The 24,788-nt window shown below is 41.9% G+C and overlaps 1 protein-coding gene across 1 annotated transcript in view; it reads right to left on the bottom strand.

Annotated features, from left to right (window-relative positions):
* PARP1 (poly(ADP-ribose) polymerase 1) overlaps nt 1–24,788 on the bottom strand; it is a 108,827-nt gene that overhangs the window by 42,716 nt on the left and 41,323 nt on the right. The window contains exons 5-8 of the mRNA XM_073628305.1: nt 16,776–16,872; nt 9,462–9,578; nt 8,186–8,362; nt 7,959–8,097 (exon numbers count right to left, since the gene is read on the bottom strand). Of these exons, the coding sequence (XP_073484406.1) occupies nt 7,959–8,097; nt 8,186–8,362; nt 9,462–9,578; nt 16,776–16,872 (530 nt within the window). The remainder of the gene's footprint in view (nt 1–7,958; nt 8,098–8,185; nt 8,363–9,461; nt 9,579–16,775; nt 16,873–24,788) is intronic.

Here is a 24,788-nt window from a genome sequence, read left to right as displayed (position 1 = left end):
GATAGACAGAACAGGGATCTGTCAATGTAGAGAGACAGAATGTGAATCTGTCAATGTAAACAGACAGATCCTCGTTCTGTCAGGGAAGTAGAGAGAGATCTGCTGTTCCTAGTAATCAGGAACAGCGATCTCTCTCTATTCCCTGACAGTATACTACCCCCACAGTTAGAAACACCACCCTAGGATACACTTAACCCCTTCCCTGCCAGTGACATTTATACAGTAACAAGTGGCTATTTTTAGCTCTGATCGCTGTATAAATTACAACAGCCCCAAAAAAGTATCAAGGGTGTCCGATCTGTCTGCCGCAATTTCGCAGTCCTGCTAAAAATTGCAGATCAGCGCCATTACTAATAAAAAAATAAATAAATAAAAAAAGCCATAAATCTATTCCCTATTTTGTAGACGCTATAACTTGACGCTATGCAAACCAATAAATATACGCTTATTGCAATTTTTTTTACCAAAAATATGTAGAATAATACATATGGGCGTAAACTGATGAAGAAATGTGTTTTTTTTTATTTTTTGGGGATATTATAGCAAAAAAAAAAAAAAAGTAAAAAATAGCTTTTTCCAAGATTGTGGGTCTTTTTTTGTTTATAGCGCAAAAAATATAAACGGCAGAGGTGATCAAATACCACCAAAAGAAAGCTCTGTTTATGGGGGAAAAAAAAAGGACGTCAATTTTGTTTGGGTACAGAGTCGCACGACTGCGCAATTGTCAGTTAAAGTGACGCAGTGCCGTATAGCAAAAAATGGCCTGGTCATTAAGGAGGCAAATAAGTGGTTAAGGGCTTTTTGCACATGTTTAAAAAGATCACTTTAGGCCTGAAGATTCCTTCAAAACCCCACAAACATTTTCTGAAAGCAGAGACCCTGGAGAATAAATAGACGGTAGTTCCAAATTTTTATGTTACATGATATAAAACGTACATTTTTAATAAAAAAAAAAAAAATACACTAAAGTTAACGTTTTAGGACACACACACATACAATATAAAATATCCAAATTTTTTAATAAAGTATAAAAGATGAGGTTGCGCCAAGTAAAAAGATACCAAATGTTAAAGTGATTGTAAAGGCAGGTTTTTTATCTTAATACATTATATGCATTAAGATAGAAAGCCTTCTGTGTGCAGCAGCGCCTCTAATATTTACCTGAGGTCCCACTAGATCCAGCGATGTCGCAGGAATGTCTCAGCTGCCCAGGACTCCCCTCCTCATTGGCTGAGACAGCAGCGCGGCGCCATTGGCTCCCGTTGCTGTCAAAGTCAGTCAGCCAATGAGGAGAGAAAGGGGGCGGGCTGGGCTTAGTATTTAACAAAAGGAAGCCAACACGATGTCATGATTCAGATGAAAAGGAAGAGAACACTTTAGGCAAGAAAGAGGATCATGCCTCACCACCACCTAATCCTGGTCAAGAACCAGGAAAGGTTGCTTGCAAGAAAGCATGGCCAACTCTAAAACACGACAAGTCGAGGTAATGGCAGCCAAAAAGACAACCTTGCGTGTAAGAAACCGCAAGGGAATCAAAGGTTCAAAGGGAGAAGACTGCAAAATGGGGCCACACTGGAGGAACAATGTGACTGACACCTTGAACAAAAGCTTTGACCAAAGAATAGGATGCAACGGTTCTCTGAAAAAAGCATAGCCAAGGCTGTGATTTGTACTTCGAAAGCAGGCAAAGCCAAGACCACCTCCAGGCAAGACTGGAGAAAAGCTAGAATCTGCCCCAAAACATACTGTTGAGGACAGAATTTACGAAATTCACACCAAGTGAAATAAGCCTTCTAAGTACGATCTTACACCCTCCTTGAGGTCAACCTTCTAGCACTGAGAAGGGTAGGCATGACAGACTGTCTCTTAGGACCTGTGATTTAACAGCCATTTTGTAAAAGCCAGTGACCAGAAAGCAGGATGGAACATTGGGACTTCAAGACAGCAGATCTTGAAGAGCCCACAACTCGGCTGCCACAAGGACTAAGATCTCTGCATATCATATTCTTCTTGGCCAGGTTGGTGTGATCAGGATCACCAGAATACCCTCCACTTTCATCATGTGTAACAGAAGAGAAAGGAGCTGAAGTTAGGGGTAGGCAGAGATCAGAGAAAACTGAAAACAGGAGATACCAGTGCATGACAGTGGAGTGGAACGTGGAAAGGGAGGATGGCTTGAACATGATGTTCTTTCCAAGTCCATATTAAGTCTGCTTTTGAGAAGAATGACATCTTGTCCCTCCTTGAAGGCTAAAGTGGTTGTAAACCCTTAGACCACTTTTCGCTACAGGTAAGCCTATAATTCGGCTTACCTGTAGCTAGCATGGATATCTACTAAACCTGCACGGTTTAGGAGATATCCCCTGTATCAGCACATGTGCACTGAAGCAATGGCTCATTCGTGCTGTTGCTTCAGCTGATGTGCCGTTACTGGCGGCTCCCACGCGCATGCGCCGGAGTGACGTCATCGCGGCTCCGGCCAATTGCAGCGCTGGAGCCCGCGATACCCGGAAATAGCTCAGGGAGACATTTCGCTGGGCAGAGCAGTGTGCCAGGACTGCTGCGTGGGCTTCGATCTAAGGTGAGTATTTCATAATGAGCTAGTATGCTATGCATACTAGCTCATTATGACTTTGTCTTGCAGGTTTTGTTTTTTTTGGTGGGTTTACAACCACTTTAATATATGCCACCACAGTTGCATTGTCCGAGTCCATCCGGACAGGGAGACCCTGTAGGCAGATAGACCAGTACAAGAAAACAGCCGAATTGCCCCAAGTTCCAGGATGTTGAAAGGCAACTTCCACTTCTCTAACGATCATGTTCCCTGAACAAAGAGGTTCTCCAGAACACCTTCCCAGCCTGATAGGCTGGCACCCGTGGTAAAGACTTCACTGTAAGGAAGATTGCCCTGCATCCAGCGGTGGCTGGTGCTAAACTTTTTTTTTTGGGGGGGGGGGGCATACAAACCCTCCCTCCAGGTCTACACTCACCGCTCCATGTCCCCCCCCCCCTCTCACCGTTCCACGGCAGGTCCATCCGCGGCTTCTTCTCGCAGCCAACCAGATCCGTCTCCTGTCCAGATTGAGAAGCCGGAAGACAATAGCGAATATCGATTCGCTATTGTCACAAGTGGGTGGGTTCGGACATAGTGCTTTGCGCCCAACCTTTCTCAAGCCAATTAGAGCCTCAGACTCTAATCACGTGCTTGGGGAAAAAAATCATACAAACTTATGAGTCCGGCGCATCTCCGCATGCAAACTAGGAGGGTGGCACCCCTAATGAACTGGCTGCTCCTGCCTGCATCCAGCATCTGCATGGATATCCACCATTCCTGAGCTGCTCTGGTCTTGGGAGATATACAAGTTGGCTGTACCAAGGTCTCCTGGCACTTTTCCCGTCCCGCCAGAACACTGAGCTGCAGAGTTATGGAGTAAAACTGTGCTTAGGGGACTGCCTCAAAAGGCAACTACCATATTACCCCAGCTTTCTCAAGCATGTCCAGATTGAGGGACATTCCAGTTACTTAGATACTCCACCTGGGCTTGAAGAGACAGGCACTTCTCCTGCAGATGCGGTATCCTAGTCTGAGACTTATCCAGGACTTCCTTGGGTTCTCAACAACCCCAGAACCAGGGTGTTCACTTCGATAGCACCCTGGGGGCTATGGACAGCCCAAAGAGCAACACCAAAAACTGGTAGTGGTGATTCTCCACTGCAAAGTTCAGAAATCATTGGTGAGGCTGGAAAACTGGGATATGCAGGCAGGCATCCTTGATGTCAACGCAAAGAGGTCCTGGTGACAAAGAGGCCATGAAACACACAATCCCAAATTTGAGTTTGAGTTTTCAGGAACTTGAGACTCTTAGGGTCCAAGATGGGCCAATTGTCTCTGGCTTGTGAACTGTGATACTGGCAAAAGTGCAATGACCCCTTGAGACAGTAGTCTTTCCAAGTCTAGAAAATTAAATAAAAAGTAAAATGGTATTTTTGTACTCCCTGTAAAATCATTTTTCTTGGAGGACACAGCTTTTCTTCATGATGTATGGGTTCAATGTCACCTTCAGGAGAAGGACACTAGGTGAAACAGAATTAAAAGCAAGCCTAAGGAGGGGCCCCTCTGGTGGTGGCCGCCACCCCCCCATCAGTTAGTAGCCAGCAGTAAGAGGACAAGAACACAGAAACAGCCAAAAGAGGAGATTGAGCGGGTGCTGTGTCCTTCAATAAACTCAGAGAAAAATGATTTTTACTGTGAGTACAAAGATCCCATTTTCATTCCGTTCAATGAAGGAGACAGTTTTTCTTCATGATGGATGGGAAGTCCAAAAAAGAAAGAAGGGTGGGCCCCCCCAAAAAAAAAAATAGAAAGAGAACAGGGAACCACACCCTGGCAGAACTAAAACTGTCGCTTGCAAAACTTTCCACCTAAAGCTGATATCCACTAAGGCAGCTACATCAACTTTGTAGAACTTGGTTAACCACTTCCCGCCCGGCCTATAGCAGAATGACGGCCGGGCGGTGGTTCTGTTATCCTGACTGGGGGTCATATGATGTCCAGCAGGATAAGCCACAATCACATGCCCGTGGCGGTGTGCAGCGCGGCAATCTGTGTTGTGGTGTGTTACTCTGACACACCGCAACTCCGATCTAGGTAAAGAGCCTCTGACGTAGGCGCTTTACCACGTGATCAGCTGTGACCAATCACAGCGTATAACCAGGAAGTGTCAGTAAACGGCTTTCTTTGGTTCACGCTGACAGGGAGAGCCGATCGGCGGCTCTCCTGTCAGAGGGGGGGGTCTGAGCTGATAATCAGCGCATTGATTATCAGCTCAGCCCCCATCAGCGGTGCCACCACAGCTGCCAGTCAGTGCCCATAGTGCCCATGTCAGATGCCAATCCGTGCCATCTATTAGTGCCCATCAATTCTACGTATTAGTGCCTCCTCATTGGTGCTCATCAGTGCCCATCAGTGAAGGAGAAAACAACATTTTATAACAGAAACAAAGAAAAACTTCCGGTATTTTTTAGTTTGTTTAGCAAAAAATAAAAACCCCAGTGGTGATCAAAAGAAAGCTCTATTTGTGGGAAGAAAATGTTAAAAATCTAGTTTGGGTACAGTGTTGCATGATCACGCAACTGTCAAAGTGTGACAGCGCTGAAAGCTGAAAATTTTCCTGGGCGGGGAGTGCCCTGTATTGAAGTGGTTAAAGTGTGACAGACGGACCAGGTAGCCACTTGGCAAACCTGAACAACAAAAAGAATGATGACATGCCCAGGACACGCGGAGCACCCAGGCAAAATTCGCAGAAGCTGGGAACTGAGCTTCTTGGCCCAACAGGGCATAAGCCCACATCACTTTTTGACAAAACCATATAGAAATAGTGGATGACGAAGCAACATGACCTTGTCTAGGACCATAGGGAGTCAGCTCATAGGGAGGGAGCTGTAACGCAAAAAAAAAAAAAAAAAAAAAAAAAAAAATAGAAAATAGAAAAAAATAAAAAGAAAATACAAATGTTGCAGATGGGAGGTGGGGTGGTTTGTTTGGCCACCCCTTAGTCCCTGTTCACAAAGGTGCAATTTGGATTTGACAGTTCCAAATCGCATGACAAACCACGGCCTATTTTCAGCAAAGGAACCATTCATATGGGGCGGCACAGTGGTCTAGTGGGTAGCACTCTCGCCTAGCAGTAAGAAGGGTCGCTGGTTCGAATCCCAACCATGACACTACCTGCCTGGAGTTTGCATGTTCTCCCTGTGCCTGCGTGGGTTTCCTCCGGGTACTCCGGGTTGCTCCCACACTCCAAAGACATGCTGATAGGTTAATTGGATCCTGTCTAAATTGTCCCTAGTATGTATGAATGTGAGTTAGGGACCTTAGATTGTAAGCTCCTTGAGGGTAGGGACTAATGTGAATGTACAGTAAATTGACGGCGCTATACAAGTACCTGAAATAATAATATCGCCACGCCTCATGCACTACTTTTTGATGATTTCATTTCAACTTGCATAGACTTCTGTTAAATTAAGTCGCAATGAAATTGTCAGTGCAAATCGCACTGATGTGTGGCTTTGAAATCTCGCTAAAGTAGCGCGATTTCAAAGCAGCACCTGTGTGAACCAGGACTTAAATGTGCTTTTAATTTACTTGCACCTAGTGTCCTGCTCCCGAAGGTGGTAACAGCAAAGCAGTTTTCTTCAATGAAGGAAGAGAAAACTGCTCTTTTCTGTGGATCTGAAGGCACTCGAGTGCATAAAGCATGAGGGGGAAAGCAGACAAATTCACAGCTGTATCCGCTGGACACCATGCTAGGAGGACCCAGTTGACCGAGTCTATGGCATCATAAAGCCTTAATGAGTGGGGGCATCTTTTTACTGAGAAGGATTTGCCTCCAGAACTGGAGGGCTTGGGGTTTCAGTTCTTCTAAAACTGGGATGTGGGCTTTTACATGAAGAACCTGGCTGGTTGCTTACAAAAGGTATCCCTGTTGGACTCTGAAGACGTTACAGGATTCTGATCTGTAACCTTTAACCACCTTTTAAGAGGTAAGAGTACTCTTCCTCAGTTTCACTTTCTGGATATAGGTGTCCAAGGATGGTCGAAATAATCTTTCACACTCATAGGGCAGCCTCTCAATGCACTTCTTGCAGCAAAGTCCAGCCAACCAACACCTGAGACATAAGATCCTTCTCATGAGGATAGAGATAGTGCCCACTTATGAAAGATGTCTTATAGAATCCTCCAGGGCCGCATCTGCCAAGAATTTTAGGGCTCCAAGAAAAAAATCTTCCAGTAGTTGCCAAATAGCAGGATCTTTCACATCAGGTTCTCTGGAACAGAACATTTGCTTTGCCCAGACCTTAAGGGCTTGGCACACTCCCACAGCAGGCTGCAAAGCCACAACCACTAATGGGAAGGACACCCTAAAGAGGGCTTCCAACCTCTAATCCAAGGCGTCATTAAAGAACAGGACATCGCCCACTTGGAACGTCAGGGTTTTATTTAAAAAAGTTGAGTCAACAGTTGACAAACCCTGTTTATTACAGAACCAGAACACGTCACATCCTGCAAGTAAGTTTGCACTGAAAAGGACTTGGGGATTTTAAGAAAATGATGACTCATGTGATTGGGCATGTAGTTGCCATCATCCCTTTTATAATGAAGAAGAGGACTTGGGGATTTTTGTGGTGGCTGCCAGGAGTCAACACCAGGGGACTGTATGGGAAGAAGATGCATTTGCAACTCTCATTTTGGCAAAGAAGAAATAACTACTAAACTAATAAACTTAGTTGGTGATCTCGATTTACTGTAATTTGGGCAATACTGCATCAGCTGATACCGACCATTTTGAAAAATTTGTTATTTCAAAACAGTGACATCACTGCACTGCAGTAATGTAATATCTTGTGCAAATAGTTAAATCCAGACATGCAATTGTGTCTAAATTCAACATTTTTCTGTATAACAAAAATTCTTCCACTAGTTGTCTTCAATAAAACTTTCTTACCTTTAAGTCGCGATTCTTAAGTACACCCATATAGCAAACAATCTATATTGAGCCCTAGTTCAGCAAAGTGAATCTGGAATGCTTGCTAGGGGTAAATGGCTTAAAAGTATGTCAGTAAACACCCTCCCCCTTTTTGATACAGAGTGGCTAAAACCCCCCCATCAGCTTTGTTTGCCATCTGTATCCCATTGGGAAGCTTTCACTTTGCTTTCTGTCCTGTAGACACAAATGGAAGTGAAGTGAAAAAAAAATCGAGCGAACACTCAAATAGGGGGCCACATTGAAAGACTTCCCCCACTATTCCTGTTCTGATAGGCAGTAAGTACAGTATATAGCGTGGAAGACCAAAAAGATGGGCAGAAACATCCAAAGGTGGGGAAAGAACAGAGCTGAATATAAAGGGAAGGGAATCTTTCTACAAGAAGGTCCAAAAGAAACCAGTGCTTTGTTTACCTTCAGGAACGGCTTCCTCTTTAACTACCGGCTTAGCAGGAGCAGGAGCGCTGACAGGTGTTGGAGCTACAGATGGAGGGAAGGCTCTGTCCTGCCTCTTAAACTTGAACTTCTTCAAATATGGAACTTCATGGAACTCCTGGATTAATAATGCAGTAAAAAACAAAATGAGAATTCTATAATCCATATCTCTAAATAAGGAGTCAAGTTACAACCCTCCCCCTTACCTTTGGAGTAACCCAATCCTTTCTATTGGGGATTTGTGTTTTAGCAACACATTTGGTCCAGGCACTGATGTCCCCTGTACAGTAATAAGCATCAGTCTTGAAGACAAGCTGTCCCTGACATTCCTCGCAAGGAAGAAGAGCACCAAAAGCCATGCCGTCTGATACTCTGTCCAGGATCTGCAGCAAAAGAAAGGGGAAGGTTGGTCTTATGGGGATGTTTAAAAAAAAAAAAAATCTTCAAGATTTTCAAAAGCATTAACAGAAGCATTAGGATTATGCATTAATAAAAGGAAATTAGTTTGCAACATTTTCCTTTCATATGAACAGCAATGCACAACTACAGCAGCTTGTAACACACCTGTAGGTGTAAAAGGTCCCCCTAGATGTGCAAGTTTCTTTTTTGCCACTAGATTAACCCTTTCGCTGCCACTCATTTTTTTGAACACATTTAAAAAAAAATCATTTTAGGCCTGAAGATTAGCCAAAATCACCAAACAATATACATTTTATGAAAGCAGACACCCTACATAATAAGAGTGGTAGGTCCACTTTTTTTTATACTTCCCCAACAAAGGTGAAAATTTTCAGTTAATTTTAGGGCACAAAATACAATATATTTTTCAATTTGAGGAGGTTGCATCCAGTAAATAGATACCAAACAAGTCAAGCTTTAAAATTGTACACACCTGTTATGACGACAAACTTCGGTACCCTAAATTTTCCATAAGCAACATTTGAAAAACCTCTACAGGTCTTCATTTTAAAGTGAACTGTATATAATGGCCCTAGAATTATCGCTTTTAATGCCGCATGTGTGGAGATATGCAACATGTTTACCGCAAGTGGCATTTATAGTATGCATGTGCCCCTGGCAGTTGTGTTTGCAATCACATGTGTGTGTACAGGCATTCTCAAAAAAAATTTTTTGGGAGGGGGGTACACAAAGTCCTCTTGTGATAAAAAATTCCTTGTTACAGGTTCTTTTTAATGTGGAATCCAGGGTCTTTGGGACCCCCTGAGGTCTCATCTGTCCTCCATTAACAAAGCATCCCCTATTTGAGATCATTTCTTTGTGACCACCGGTTCTCTTTTAGAACCGTTGGGAATTTTTCAAACTTTCAACAAGAAAAATAAAAATAAAATTAGGTTGGCAGCAATTATATTTTTCACATTATGCTATGCGAATAGGAACATGTAACAAGGTGGGGATTATTCTAATTGGGCTACAAGAGTGGAAAGACACTGCAATTTGACATTAGTCATTCAGTATACTTACATTGGTTTCTCCAGACGGCACCTGCTGTTTGTTGGCTATAAGCAGCTCTTTAAGATCGTTGGTGCTGCACACTTTCTTCAGTTCATCTTTTATACTCCAGACAAGCTCTGTCTGTTCCTGTGTCAAGGCAAAAATAAAATGAGGGCTCAATATACATAATTAAAAACATAAAAGTAGCTTTCATAAAACAGCTAACCATTGAACACTGCCTGCAAAATTCCAGCATTTGTAGTTGGTTCAGGGGAGGATACAGATTGAGTATTCCAAACTGCTTTGCACAATTTGTCTTTATGGACACAAAAGGCATTAGTGAGAAAAGTTGGAAAATTTTGCTCAATGTGAACACAACATAACTGCCATTTTCCTAGCACCATTTTAAAAAGGAGAAATGTGATGGTTTTCTATGGTTTTTATCAATAGGCCCGATTCTAGGAACCATCAAAGTCTCTTGTATGTGTTAATGTTTGCCTATCTGATTACTTCAAAAACCTTAAAAGTATTAAATATCGTTTGTCTGGTTGATACAGCTTTTGTTGCAACTCTGGCATCTGCCCACAGCAGCGTTGGTGTCTATGTCTTCCCTCCTCTACACTGGGCCATTCACAAAATACACAGCCAAAGCTTGGTCACGGGCTGCACCTAGGAATGGCCAAATGGTCCGGACCACATCCAAACAAGCGAGGGAACAGAAAAACCATGTCCTGGTTGTGGTAAAAAGCCTAACTACTTTAGGCAACAAGGAAGTCCTGTGACATCACCTTGTCACTATACAGAACCAGAAAAGATTCTATATCTATCTATATCATATATATCTATCCATCTATATATACACACACACATATACATACACATTCCACATTAATAATTATGCTACCAAAATTAGTGTGTGCTCTAAACTGCCTCCAGAATAGTTCCGTTTTCTTCTTTGTGGAGGCTGCTGAAGCCCAGAGCCCCTGAGCAGCATTCAATATTCAGGCAGTTAGCAGATCGGCCTCTATTGGATCTGATTCACAGCACAATGCCAAAATGTAGAGCAACTGTGCATGTGCAGAGCAGGGTGAGACAGGATTTTAACCACTTAAGGACCAGAAGGATTTCCCCTCCTAATGACCAGGCCGTTTGTGATACGGCACTGCGACGCTTTAACTGACAATTGCGCGGTCATGCGACTCTATACCCAAACAAAATTGATGTCCTTTTTTTCCCCCACAAATAGAGCTTTCCTTTGGAGGTATTTGATCACGTCTGCGGTTTTTCTTTTTTGCGCTGTAAACAAAAAAAAAAAAGCGACAATTTTGATACAAGACCCCAAATCCCTCCAAATCATCCCTGTGCTTGCTTCTTAGCCGCATTGGTTTTTATCCAAAGAAAATCGACCGGGGTGAAGATGTTCACGGCTTGGGTGCACGTGAATTCATCACGTGCACTGATGGGCCGGACATTTAACAGCAGCGGCCGGGTGCTGCCCGCAGGTTGCCGACCCCTGCACTAGAGCATTCACCGTTTCCATTTCCACTTCCTTTTTCAGCAGGGGGTCAACCACAAGTTAGTAAAATTTCCTCATCGATTTTGACCAGTCATCCTTGGTTTGGCACCGTAATGTCTGGTTCAATACAAACAATGCATGTATGCATTTAAATTTGAAAGTATGTAAAATCGATCAAATGATAAATACGTTTAATTTCTCATGTAATAGTTGGGTTCTGAATATAATGCCATATGACTTTTGCAGAAAACATCACCAATCTTTCTCAAAAAAGCAGACTATAACTGTGGTTCTTTGAAAGCAAGAGCAGCGGTGGGGAGATGCTTCCTTGATGCCATTATTGCAGGAAAGAGCGTGGAGCATGTGCAACACTCCACATCAGGCAATTTCAGCACAGTTCCATGGCATTAACCCCTTCCATGGTGAAGACCAGCATGAAAACAAGCAATTTTTAAAGTCGCCTATGTATTTGAGGTTGCTCCCATTGCTTAGACTGACTTAGCTTTATTACAAAAGCGAGTCTTCAGAGACAAGACAAGCAATAGCTGTAGCTCTAGATCCAAGAAGCACTTTGAAGCTAACATTTTACTAGAATGGCTTCTAAAAACTGCCCTACGCAAAACCCAGTGCTCAAAAGGTCCTTTGCAGGCTATCCCCACAATGTCCAGTGGGGCCTAGACATGGCCTTCCAAAAGCCAGGCTGAGAATGGCCACCCAGAGATTTGGAATGGAATAGAAGCACTCTAGCTGTGATGTTGGGAAGAGTCTTGACTGAAGAAAAAGAAAAAAAAAAAAAAAAAAAAAAGTGCTAGCAAAAATAATTACTCTTCCCAGCTAAACAGCATCCCATCAATATTTTTAGGACACTAGGAAAAAAAACTGAGGCAAGCATGTAGTACAGCCATGGCCAAAAGTTTTGAGACTGACACAAATATTAATTTTCACAAAGTCTGCTGCCTCAGTTTTTATGATGGCAATTTGCATATACTCCAGAATGTTATGAAGAGTGATGAGATGAATTGCAATTAATTGCAAAGTCCCTCTTTGCCATAAAAAACATTTCCACTGCATTTGTGAAGAAGGCTTCAAGGGGCCCAAGTCCAGCAAGTGCCAGGACCGGCTTCCACAGTTAATTCAGCTGCTGGATCAGGGCAACGTCAGTGCAGAGCTTGCTCAGGAATGGCAGCAGGCAGGTGTGAGTACATTTGCACGCACAGTGAGGGGGCAGAGCTTCCAGCGTGTGTGCGTCACTTCCGGTTTTGAGGCCGTGGAACGCGAATCGTCCCGGACTCACTGGTTTTAAATGCAGTTTTGTACATTGGCAAACTGTGAGTACATATACAACCATTAAACAAACAAAAAACATTTTTTTAAATAAAAAAAAAAAAAAAAAAAAGAAGAGGTTTAAAAAAACGGTATTAGTTAGGCTATGGAAGCAATCTTTTCTCTGCATGTGGATGAGACAGAGAGGCTGAGCTTTTAGGGAGCAAGGAGAGGAAAGTCACAGGAGCAGGGATTTGCTATACAGTGACATATACTGTGTGAAGGTATAATACCCACTCGAGGGGTGAGTGTTTCTGGTGAGTGCAGCACCATATGAAGCACAAGCATATAATTATGAAAAGCATATTTGTGCATTCACTAAGGACTGTGTTTTTTGGTTTAAATTTTTAAAAATTGACCAATTGCTAATCTGAGAGCACCAGTCACATTAATATATATCACTGTTCACCAATTTGCATGAATTTAAAAGTTAATTTTGGGTTGATATTTTCTGAATGTTTATAAATTTAATATTTTTATATTTTTTTCACCTCTAAGGCAGAGGAACCTTTAACCCACTTCAATCACGGAAGATTTTACCCCCTTCCTGATCACAGCACTTTTTACAATTTAGCACTGCGTTGCTTTAACTGATAATTGTGCTGTTGTGCGACAATGTACCCAAACTAAATTTTGCTTCCTTTTTTCCCCACATATAGCTTGCTTTTGGTGGCATTTGATCACCTCTGCGGTTTTTAGTTTTTGCGCTATGAACAAAAAAAGACTGACAATTTACAAAAAATAAGACTTTTGTTTTACTTTCTGCTATAATAAAATATCCCACCCCCCCCCCCCCAAAAAAAAAAAAAAAAAAAAAAAATTATATAATATATATATATATATATATATATATATATATATATATATATATATATATATATATATATATATATATATATATATATAGTCTTCCTCAGTTTAAGCTGATATGTATTCTACATTTTTTTCCCCACAATAAGTGTATATTAACCGAATTCACCAAAGGAAAATTATAGAGATGCCAGACACTCTTATCTCCAGCCAGTGAGCTGAATACAGATGTACCCCATGATTAAATCTTTATGATGAAACATGTCAGGGCGTGGCTACACGGCGATCTCACACGAGTACTAGAGGAGGGAGTGAAGGGGGACAGAGCGGAGCCAGTGAAGGGACGAGTGCTGCGGACGGGTGAGACGAACGTGAGCACACACACCTCCTGGGTCCGCCGTGGCCTGCCTGTTATTTCAGTTGCTATTGCTTGCTGTGCTGTGGGAATTCTCCATTTGCCGTGAAGTGACTTGCCTGTTATTTTATTTTAAATGTGAGTTAATTACAAGTTGTTTTATATGTGATTAAATCTTTTAAATGAGATTACACTATTGGAGCTTCTTTTATTTTTATGTCATACTACCAACTTGAGAAAAGCGGTGTTCCTACGGAGCAGTGGAGGTGTATGCTCGCATGTTAACCCCCATGTAAGTGGGTTAGAGGCTCTGTCAGGCCAAACACGAGAGCGAGAGGCCTTAACAGCTGGTGAGTTTGAATTTCAGCAGGGAGTGGATTCACGTCACAGAGGTGTGGTGGATGTTTGAAAACACAGTTGAGCAGTTTTGGAGTCATCCTCACTCTTTTTTTGGACTTTCTTCAAATATTTTCACGATTATTTTTCATGATTGATTGGTTTCTAGACTTTATAGATATTTACTGTGTTCAATTTTCATTATATATTTTTTCTTGGATTTATATATTTGTATATCACTTTCACTGAGTGTTATAATTTATATTAGCTCATATTGAATTTATTGAATAATTTATTTTATTTAATATAAATTTTTACTTTTTGGGATATTTAGCAATATATGTTTTTTCACTTTTTCTCTAGTCACGTCTGTATTCAGCTCACTGGCTGGATAAGAGTGTCTGGCATCTCCCCACCTGGGGATAAGCGCCACTATTTCATCTATAATTTTCCTTTGGTGAATTCGGTTTATATACATTTTATTGTTAAGTGGCAGCTTTGGTAGGGTTTTGACATTTATTAACATAGCGCGGAGGTGGTAATACAGGTCAGGGGTGGCGTAATTTGCACCTGGTTATCTCCAGTTTTCAATAAGTGTATATTGATTGGTTTGCGCAAAAGCTATAGCGTCTAGGGAATAGATTTATGGCATTTTTATAATTTTTTTTTTTTATTAGTAATGGCGGTGATCTGCGATTTTTATTGGGAATGCGACATTGCGGCGGATAGATCGGACACTTTTCACACTATTTTTGGACCATTGACCTTTATACAGCAATCAGAGCTAAAAATAGCCACTGATTACTGTAGAAATGTCACTGGCAGGGAAGGGGTTAAACACTAGGGGCAATAAAGGAATAAAGGAGTTAAGTGTGTTCCCTCAGCATGTTCTAACTGTAGGGGGGGTGGGCTACCCCTGACACGACAGAGATCGATGTTCCAGATGACAGGGAACAGAAGATCTCTGTCATGTTACTAGGCAGAACAGGGAAATGCCTTGTTTACATAGGTAGTTCCCTGTTCTGCCTCTCCTCGCCGTGATCACGGGCCGCTGGCGGACATTGAGTCCACGGGACCCACAGGCACACTCCAACGGCGGCGAGTGCCGTGGGCGGCACACGCCGCTATTCTGCTATTGTGGACTGACATACAGGTACGTCAGTTTGTGCAGGAGTGCCATTCTGCTGACGTATATCAGCGTGAGCGGTCCGCAATCGGTTAATATATCTTAGGATTAAATTACGATCTATTCAAAGTTAATTACTTGCTTATGTCAAGGATTGAGAGCACCAGTCACTTTAAATTTTCATTGGTTACACTATGCTTAAGGTCAATTAAATTTTATTGGTATTGTTTACACTAGGCTAGAGGCCCATATATTCCATTTTTGTTTCTGGGTCATTAAAAAGTATGTGGACTAAAGCCTGGTACACATGATCAGATCAGACAAATTATCATCAGTTTTTTGTTGCATGCTCGTCTCATATCGAAAGCGAAGAGGTTACGCAACATAAGAAAATTTTTGTACAACAGAATTCAATGTCAGAAGTGAAGTAATGTGTTGAATTGTTTTGTATGTGTTTTGTTTGACCATGCCTAGTCTAGCTCTTACGATTTTTTTTTCGGCTGAAAATGTGCTAATTAAACAAAAATCGTACGTTGTGTTCACATTACACAAAAATTTTAGAGCCTGCACATCCAGTTTATGTCATCCGAAACTTTGTAAATCAGCTGTGGAAAGCACCATACTAACGATCAGAAAAATCGTCAGATCGTTCATCGGACAAAATTTTACTGCTGATTTTCTGATTGTGAGTAAGGGCCTTTAGGGCACTTAACTTTGTAAAAAAGGACATATTCACCCATAACAGAACAGCACCACACCTACTTTAACCCATTCCTCACAGTGCAGCAAAGACTTTCAGAGGATGGCCTGGTGTCAAGAAGGGCCGCAAAGAAGCCATCTCTCTCCAGGGAAAACATCAGGGTCAGACTGATATTCTGAAAAAGGTACAGGGATTGGACTGCTGAGGACTGGGGTAAAGTCATTTTCTCTAATGAATATCCTTTGCTGTTTGGGTGATCCAGAAAAAAAAAAAAAAAAAAAAAAAAACCTTGTCCGGAGAAGAAAAGGTGAGCACTACCATCAGTCCTGTGTCATGCCAACAGTAAAGCATCCTGAGACCATTCATGTGTGGGGTTGTTGCTCAGCCAAGGGAGTGGGCTCACTCACAATTTTGCATAAGAACACAGCTATGAATAAAGAATGATACAAAAACATTCTCCGAGAGGAACTTCTCCCAACCATCCAAGAACAGTTTGGGGACAAACAATACCTTTTCCAGCATGATGGAGCATCTTGCCAAAAGGCAAAAGTGATAACCAAGTGGCTTGGGAAACAAAAACATCAAAATGTTGTGTCCATGGCCAGGAAACTCCCCAGACCTTAATCCCATTGAGAACTTTTGGTCAATCCTCAAGAGATGGGTGAAAAAAAAACAAAAAAAATACAAATTCTCAAACTCCAAGCATTGATTATGCAAGAATGGGCTTTCATCAATCAGGATGTGGTCCAGAAATTGATTGACAGTATGCCAGGGCACATTGCAGAGGTCTTGAAAAAGAAGGGTCAACACTGCAAATATCTGCATACATTTAATGTATTTGTCAATAAAATCCTTTGACACTTATGAAATGCTCGTAATTGTACTTTAGTATACCATAGTAACATCTGACAAAAAAAGATCTAAAAACACTGAGGCAGCAGACTTTTTGTGAAAATTTATATTTTTGTGTCATTCTCAAAACTTTTGGCCTCAGCTATAAGAGGAGTTATCTTGGGTTATCATAGTGTTTTTTTTTTTTTTTTGCAGGCGCCCAATCCTCCAGTAAGCAGCCATATAGCCCAAATGTAAAAGATTACCTGTGTCTCTTGACGAGAAGAAATTACCATCACCCTATAAGAATAACAAATGCAAGTTTGACCTATAGGTAATTATTTTACCTTTAGCAGCTTTTCAAGCTTAGATTCCTTTTCCTTTTCTTTTTTTAGTTTCTTCTTTGACATAGCAGATCCATCCAGCTCATCCCCTTTTCTCTTCCTATCAAGAAAAAACAAACAAATGTATTTTCCTTTTCAAAATTAAGTCCAAACAGTGGTTGTAAAAGCAATTATTATTATTATTATTATTATTTTTTAACAAACATGTCTATATTTGCTCTGTGCAATCCTCTTCTCAGGTCCCCTGCCAGCGCTCCTGGCACCTTTCTTGCTTGTCCCTCCAATAGGAAACTCCTGAGCCCCGTTGCTACATCCATTGAAAAGACAGCAGGGCTTGGCTCCGCCTCCCTGTCACTGGAATTGACAGAAGCAGGAGCCAACGGCCCACACTGCTATCAATCTGCCCAAAGAGGAGGGAGACAGCGGCAAGAGCCGCTGCTCTCGTGCATGTCGCTGGATCGAACTCAGCTAAGAAAAAGAAGGGGATCCTGCAGCAGAGAAGGTTTTTTACTTTAATGCATATAATGCATTTAGGTAAAAAACCCTGAGGCTTTAGAACCATTTTAAAGTTCACATTTACACCTATTATTTGGACTGAGTATGTGTGGTTCTTGGAATAATCCCTTAGCAGATATTAAAACAGAAGTATGGCCAAAGATTTGTGCAGCAGTGAGACGTTAGGTCACTGATGTGGCGGATCTCTAAAATCTCAGAACTGTATGGACAGGAATAAAATCCTTTAGCAGTAGAGAAGAAAAAAAACAAAAAACACCTCAGCTTGCGTTATAAGTTTTTAATCAGTGTATTTAGATCAGAGATTCTCAAACTGTGTGCCGCATGAGATTTGCAGGTGTGCCGTGGGAGTTTTAAAAATATTTCATTTAAAATTGCTAGCGTTTTGAAACCTTGAACATATCGAAAACTTAAATGGTAAATCAATGTCGCAAAAATTAAAAGTAAAATATATAAAAATGCAATCTGTCAGTCTGTCATTCATTGATTCCTATCGTAACGCGTGACTTGTGCGAGATCTCGGGAGAACTTGATCGCTCTAATTATATTATAATAGAGACCGTTCCATTCAAATTTTAAAGCTTACAAATAAAGTTTGTTTAGCGATGGAGAAATACTTAATCAAGTCTGGAACTCTGAAAGAGAAATGGTTAAATGAAAAGCAAGCGAAAGTACAAAGAAGATTACAAATCGCTTCAATCTGATTTGCTCTCGAAAGCAGGCACATCCTTCACAATAAAATTTTAAATTAAATATATATGTAAAAATAAATAAGTTCTTCACCACAAAAAATTGCTAAATCTTTTCAGGTGTGCCATGAAAATGTTTTGATCTTTTTGGTGCGCCGCAAGACAAAAAAGTTTGAGAAACACTGATTTAGATGCTTGCTTGGAGTCCAGCTTTAATGCTGGAAATTTGACAGATCATACAAGCACTGGGCCTTAACTTGTGATGTGTAAAATGGATCCCATCTGCACTACATCCCTAATTAGTATATCTGCTTGAAAAGCTGTGAGGCCTGTTATCTCTCAAAATGGATATTTTCTACCCTCCAGAGTGGAACATTACAAGGCATTAGTGCCTCAATGGCCAATTATTACAGTCATTAATCAGAACTACTGTCAACACCTTATTGAAGTGATGAAATGAAGCAGCTGGCCTGTCATAAAGCTGGGAAAATAAAACACATAAATAGAGGGGGGCAGCACTGACCAACCTGGGGAGGAAAAGTCCACAATCTCCATAAACTGCAAAGCAGAACCTTCCAACCATTCACAAGCCTGAAACTATCTCCTGCAGCAAACCACGTAATAACAGTAAGTCTTGAGTAGTGTAATTGGATTTTCAGCAGAAATATTTTTGCACATTTTAACTATAGAGGCGAAGTCTAGGTATATATTGTCATATTTTCATCTCTGTTGCCAGAATTTGACTTTATAAGCAGAACGAAGCCCCCCAGCATCACGCTGTCACCACTGACAGGGCTGCCATCTTCACCTGGTCTTCCTCCCAGGTTGGCGGGCACACAGGAGCCACTGTTCATGGCGCGGGCATGCCGTTCCTTCAGAGCACATGCGCCAGTGACGTCACCAGCCCATTCACAAGTAAATTTCTCCTAAACGGTGCACAGCGTTTAGGAGATATTTACTGTACCTATAGGTAAGCCTTATTCTAAGCTTAACTATAGGTAAAAATCAACCATAGGAGTTTACTTCCCCTTTAAGACTCCTTTCACAATGACGGCGCCCGCCGTTAGCGCTAAAGCGCTGCTCGTGTTAGCGGCATATTTGCAGTGCTTTTTGGCCGCTAGCGGGGTGGTTTTTAACCCCCCAAAAAAGGGTTAAAAATCCAGTTTTACTGCGCTTTGGAAGCGCTGCCCATTCATTGCAATGGGCCACTAAATACGGCACTTCCAACCCTCCCCAAAGATGCTGCTTCCAGGACTGTTAGTAATGTCCCTCAAGCACACCGCACACGAGTGTGAAAAGTCACACTGCAGTGAATAGGAGGTGGTTTTCAGGCACTTAGCAGAGGCCATTTCTAGTGCTAAAGTGCCTGAAAACCGCCCCAGTGTGAAAGGGGTCTAAAAGAAAAAAAAACTACGGGCAAAAGGAAAAATCATATAGTCAGTCCCGGGTTACAAGCAAGATAGGATCTGTAGGTTTGTTCTTAAGTTGAATCAGATACAGTTTAAGTGCAACGCCAGACAAAAAAATATTTTTGTTTTTTGGATAGCATAGGAAAGGGGTTAGCATCCCTGTAACGTTTGTTTTGCTGTCTGTGACCCTGTTCAGGAGATTTCACCTTACTTTCCTGTCACTGTGACAAATGAAATTTCCCTTCCTTGGGGTAGATTTCCTCTCACTTCCTGTGGTCTCCATCCGTTTGTAACTAGGAGTCATAGGTAAGTCGGATGTATGTAACTCGGGGACTGCCTATATAGGTCATCATCTAGGGCAGTGTTTCTCAACTCCAGTCCTCAAGATGCACCAACAGGTCATGTTTTCAGGATTTCCATTTTGCACAGGTGATTTGATCAGTTTCACTGCCTTAGTAATTACCACAGCTGTTTCATCTGAAGGAAATCCTGAAAACATGACCTGCTGGTGCGCCTTGAGGACTGGAGTTGAAAAACACTGATCTAGGATACTGGTCACTGGCGTGTGTGTGCGCACGCCACAGTACTCTTGTGGTCAGCAGACCATTTTCAGTCATGCCCAATCAACAGAATTCCGCCAAACAGCCGGCTTGTCGGACCTGCTGCAGTACACATGGGCTGAATGTACTAGGCTTAAGCCAGACCTACAGCTCTGTAAATCAGCAAAACTTGAGGGGGAAAAAAAAAAAAACAAAAAGGCAGAATACTAATCTGCTAGCTCTTGGATTACATTTTTACCATTTCGACTTAAATTACTTTTTTTTTCCTTCTCATTGTTCAGTTCCTGATGGAAATGCATGTTGCCCTGTAACATTAGATGTGTTGAACAAGGGGCCACCGCCCCCTTTGGCGCATGGCTGCTCAACACCGCAGCTGGATAGGAGACAGCGGATTTCACAGCAAGAAGCCAACTTCGGCTCCCATAACGAAAAATGCAGAGGGAGGCGAGGTATGTCAGTTTCCTGTCCCTCTACATTCCTCTTGCCAGTGTTTGTATCAGGCAAGTGCTTGGAACCAGAGACGGGCATTCGCTATCAAAGCGGCCATCTCCTTGCTAGGAGCAATGCTATGTCAAGCTAGGACACCCCATGACATCCCAGCTAGTGTTACAGGGCACTTAGGAAGGTAGCAAAAAGAAGGAATAATGTTAAAAACACCCCTCACACCTGTTCACCCCATATGGACCAGAGCAATTTTTACAAATGTTGCTATGGACCTATTAAGCAATAACTTTGTCATTGCCTAAAGTGGTATTAAACCCAAAAGCAAACATATTGCAGCTTACCAATTCATTGAGGTGGTGGCTGCATTTGTTTTCTTTAGGCTTTATTTCCTTTACATTTTACTTGGTGATCAAAAGAATCACTTGACTAGCAAAAGAAAAAGCTTTCCTGCAGATGTAGCAGTTACAGCATTGGTGCTCAACCTGTGGCCCTCCAGCTGTTGCAGAACTACAAGTCACATCATGCCTCTGCCTTTAAGTCACGCTTGTAACTGTCAGCCTTGCAAAGCCTCATGGGACTTGTAGTTCTGCAACAGCTGGAGAGCCACAGGTTGTGCACTCATGGGTTAGAGGGTTGAGACAAACCATTTACCACCGACAGGGTGCTTACAGCAATCAACTTTTATGTATGTAAAACCTTTATTCCAAAAAAGGAAAAATGTAACTGCTCATAAAGTGTGAGCTGGAGTTTGGCTTCAACGTGTTAAGGTATCTAAATCTGTTGCATCTAGCATTCCCCTCCCCCAGACTGACAATGTTGCTTTCCAAAAGGTACCCCTGTGCTACTTCAATCAGAGTGTAGACACTCTAATACAGGAGGTATGTTATTGGCCAGATCACCAGGTGAAAACAGTTGGGGAAAAAAAAAAAGTCTAGGAAAAACAAAAACAAATGCAGCCACCACATCTAATGACTGGCAATATGCAATATAGGGTTACCACTAGGAGAGTACAAGTACCAATACTCACCCCCCCCCCCCCCAGTACTCACCGATACATTTTTTTTTTTTTTTAAGGTCATGTGACAGTAGCAATAATATGCAGCACTGATGACGCGTGGACTGGGGGAGTGGATGGTGTCAGTGTGTTTATTTTATTTTTATTATTTTTACAATTTAATCTTTTCAATGTTTATTAAATTTTTCTTTTAGCCCTGTTGGGGGGTGGCTTTGGTGAGATATAAGGGGTCTTAAAAGACCTTGACATCCCCCTTTTGAGACAGGGAAAGGGACTGAAGATGAATGGACAGGAACAACGGCTTCTCCTCATTCATAAACTGAAGCACCATAAACACAGTTTACGATGCTCAGTGACAGTTATGAATAAACAGAGTCAGTGATCACTGACTCTGCATTCGGAAAAGGAAGGAGCCGGTAAATTACATATTTACCAACTCCTTCCTCCGCTCTCCAACCTGACGAATCGAGGGCAGAGGAGCACAGAGGGGGACCGGAAGAGGATATGGGGGACAGAGATGATCGGTGCGGCGTTACAATCACTGATCTCCCCGTGTAGATTTCAATAAAGCAACCGAAAGCCGCGGGAGAGAGGAGGAGGAGGAGAAGCGGCTGTGAGCTGCTTTACTGAAATGTATACAGGGAGATCGGTGAGTGTAACTCACCGATCACCCCTGACTGTTCAGGTATCAGATTAAGCATCGGAGCATTTGTCAGAGTACAAGTACTCGGTATCAGCACCGATACTAGTATCAGGACAACCCTAATGCAATATATTAAAATTTCTTGGGTTTTGGGTTTAATACCACTTTAAGATAACAAGGTAGTAAATATAATAAAGACAAACAATGCCTTCTATTTGGGGATACTGTATTGCAGAAACGCATATTTTTTCCAAAAATCCTTAAACAAGAACATAACTACACAAAAAACACCCTTTTTTGATCAATGGTAGTTTACAAATAATATTACTTTGGATAAAGAGTGCACATTTTATTCTCCAATTTGTCCTGTTTAACTGCTTCAGCCTCGGAAGATTTTTACGATTCGGCACTGCGTTGTTTTAACTGACAAGTTATGCGATTGTGCGACATTGCACCCAAACAAAATTGATGTCCTTTTTTTCTCCACAAATAGAGCTTTCTTTTGGTGGTATTTGATCACCTCTGCGTTTTTTATTTTTTGCGATATAAACAAAAAAAATGTGACAATTTTGAAAGAAAAAGAACGCATATTTTTTTAACTTTTTTGCTATAATATCCCCCAAAAATATGTTAAAAAAAAAAACAATTTTTTTCCTCAGTTTAGGCCGACGTATTCTTCTACATATTTTTGGTAAAAAAAAAAAAAATCACATAAAGCGTATATTGATTGGTTTGCACAAAAGTTATAGCGTCTACAAAATAAGAAATAGATTTATAGCATTTTTATTATTATTTTTTTTTTTTAAACTAGTAATGGCGGCGATCTGCGATTTTTATCGTGACTGCGACATTATGGCAGACACAGCGGACAATTTTGACACATTTTTGGGACCATTGTCATTAATACAACGATCAGTGCTATAAAAATGCACCGATTACTGTAAAAATGTCACTGGCAGCGTAGGGGTTAACACTAGGGGGCAACACTAGGGATTGTGTTCTCTATTGTGTGTTCTAACTGAAGGGGGGAGGGGACTGGCTAGGGGAGATGACAGATCACTGTTCATACTTTGTATGAACAGACGATCTGTCACTTCTCCCCTCAGAGAACCTGGATCTCTGTGTTTACACACAGAGATCCCGGTTCTCGCCGTTTTAGGAGCGATCACGGGAGCCTGGCGGTCATCGAGACCACTGGGCACTCGCATCGGCTCCGGGGGCGAACTGCAGTAGTGGCTACCAGAGGGAGCAACGTAACAACAGCGATTTGTGCAGTCGAGACAAGTTGTCGCAGTACAACTGCGGCGGCTGGTCGGCAAGAGGTTAAAATTACACTAACATTATGAATCTGACACAAAACATTGCAAAACTATTTACACCTTTTTTGCAATTTTTGTTTAAATGCGACACTAAACTAAAGGAGGAGAATAAGGCCCCTTTCACACTTGTGCGGCTTGTCCTGTGACTTTGGACTGCAAAGTCACATGACAAGTCGTACCCCATGATTTCCAATGAGTACCGTTCATATCTGTGTGACTTCAAAGTAGTCCCTGCAATACTTTAATCTGACTTTGATGTGACTTGAGGTCCATAGTCCTCAAGATTACACAGGCATTGCTGAAGTCACGTCAAAATTGCAGCAAATTTGTGCGACTTTCAGGTCCCAAAAGTGTGAAAGGGGCCTAAGGCGTTAAATAGGGCTGCTTAGTGCAAACTACGGGTTAATAAGGGGTTAACCGGTTCCCGACCGGCGCACCCCGATGTACGTCGGCAGAATGGCACGGCTGGGCAAATGGGCGTACCTGTACGTCCATTTGAATTCCCCGCCGTGCCATTGTGTGCGCGCCGGCCGGGAGCTCCGTGAGTTGGGTCGCGGGTCCCGTGGACTCGATCGCCGCGGGGATACCCACGATCGCCTCACGGAGAGGACGAACGGGGAGATGCTGATGTAAACAGCATCTCCCCGTTCTGCCTAGTGACAAGTGTCACTGATCACAGCTCCCTGTCATCGGGAGCTGTGATCAGAGTAATGACACTGCTAGCCCATCCCCCTACAGTTAGTAATCACTCCCCTAGGACACACTTAACCCCTCCCCGCCCCCTAGTGGTTAACCCCTTCACTGCCAGTGTCATTTACACAGTAATCAGTGCATTTTTAATTGCACTGACCGCTGTATAAATGACAATGGTCCCAAAAATGTGTCAAAAATGTCCGACATGTCCGCCATAACGTCGCAGTCACAATAAAAATCGCTGATCGCCACCATTACTAGTAAAAAAAAAAAAAAAAATTATTAATAAAAATGCCATAAAACTATCCCCCATTTAGTAAACGCTATAACTTTTGCGCAAACCAAACGCTTATTGCGTTTTTTTTTTTTACCAAAAATATGTAAAAGAATACGATCGGCCTAAACTGAGGAAAAAAATGTTTTTTTTATATATTTTTGGGGGATATTTATTATAGCAAAATGTAAAAAATAATGCGTTTTTTTCAAAATTGTCGCTCTTATTTTGTTTATAGCGTAAAAAATAAAAATCGCAGAGGCGATCAAATACCACCAAAAGAAAGCTCTATTTGTGGGAAAAAAAGGACGTCAATTTTGTTTGGGAGTCACGTTGCACGACTGCGCAATTGTCAGTTAAAGCGACGCAGTGCCGAATCGCAAAAAACGCTCTGGTCAGGAAGGGGGTAAAATCTTCTGGGGCTGAAGCGGTTAAACAGGGGACATAGTTATGAAAA

Source organism: Aquarana catesbeiana, linkage group LG04, assembly GCF_042186555.1.
Source record: "Aquarana catesbeiana isolate 2022-GZ linkage group LG04, ASM4218655v1, whole genome shotgun sequence".
NCBI lineage: Eukaryota > Metazoa > Chordata > Amphibia > Anura > Ranidae > Aquarana > Aquarana catesbeiana.
Note: the sequence above shows the minus strand (reverse complement) of the source record. Positions and strands in the feature narration are given on the sequence as shown.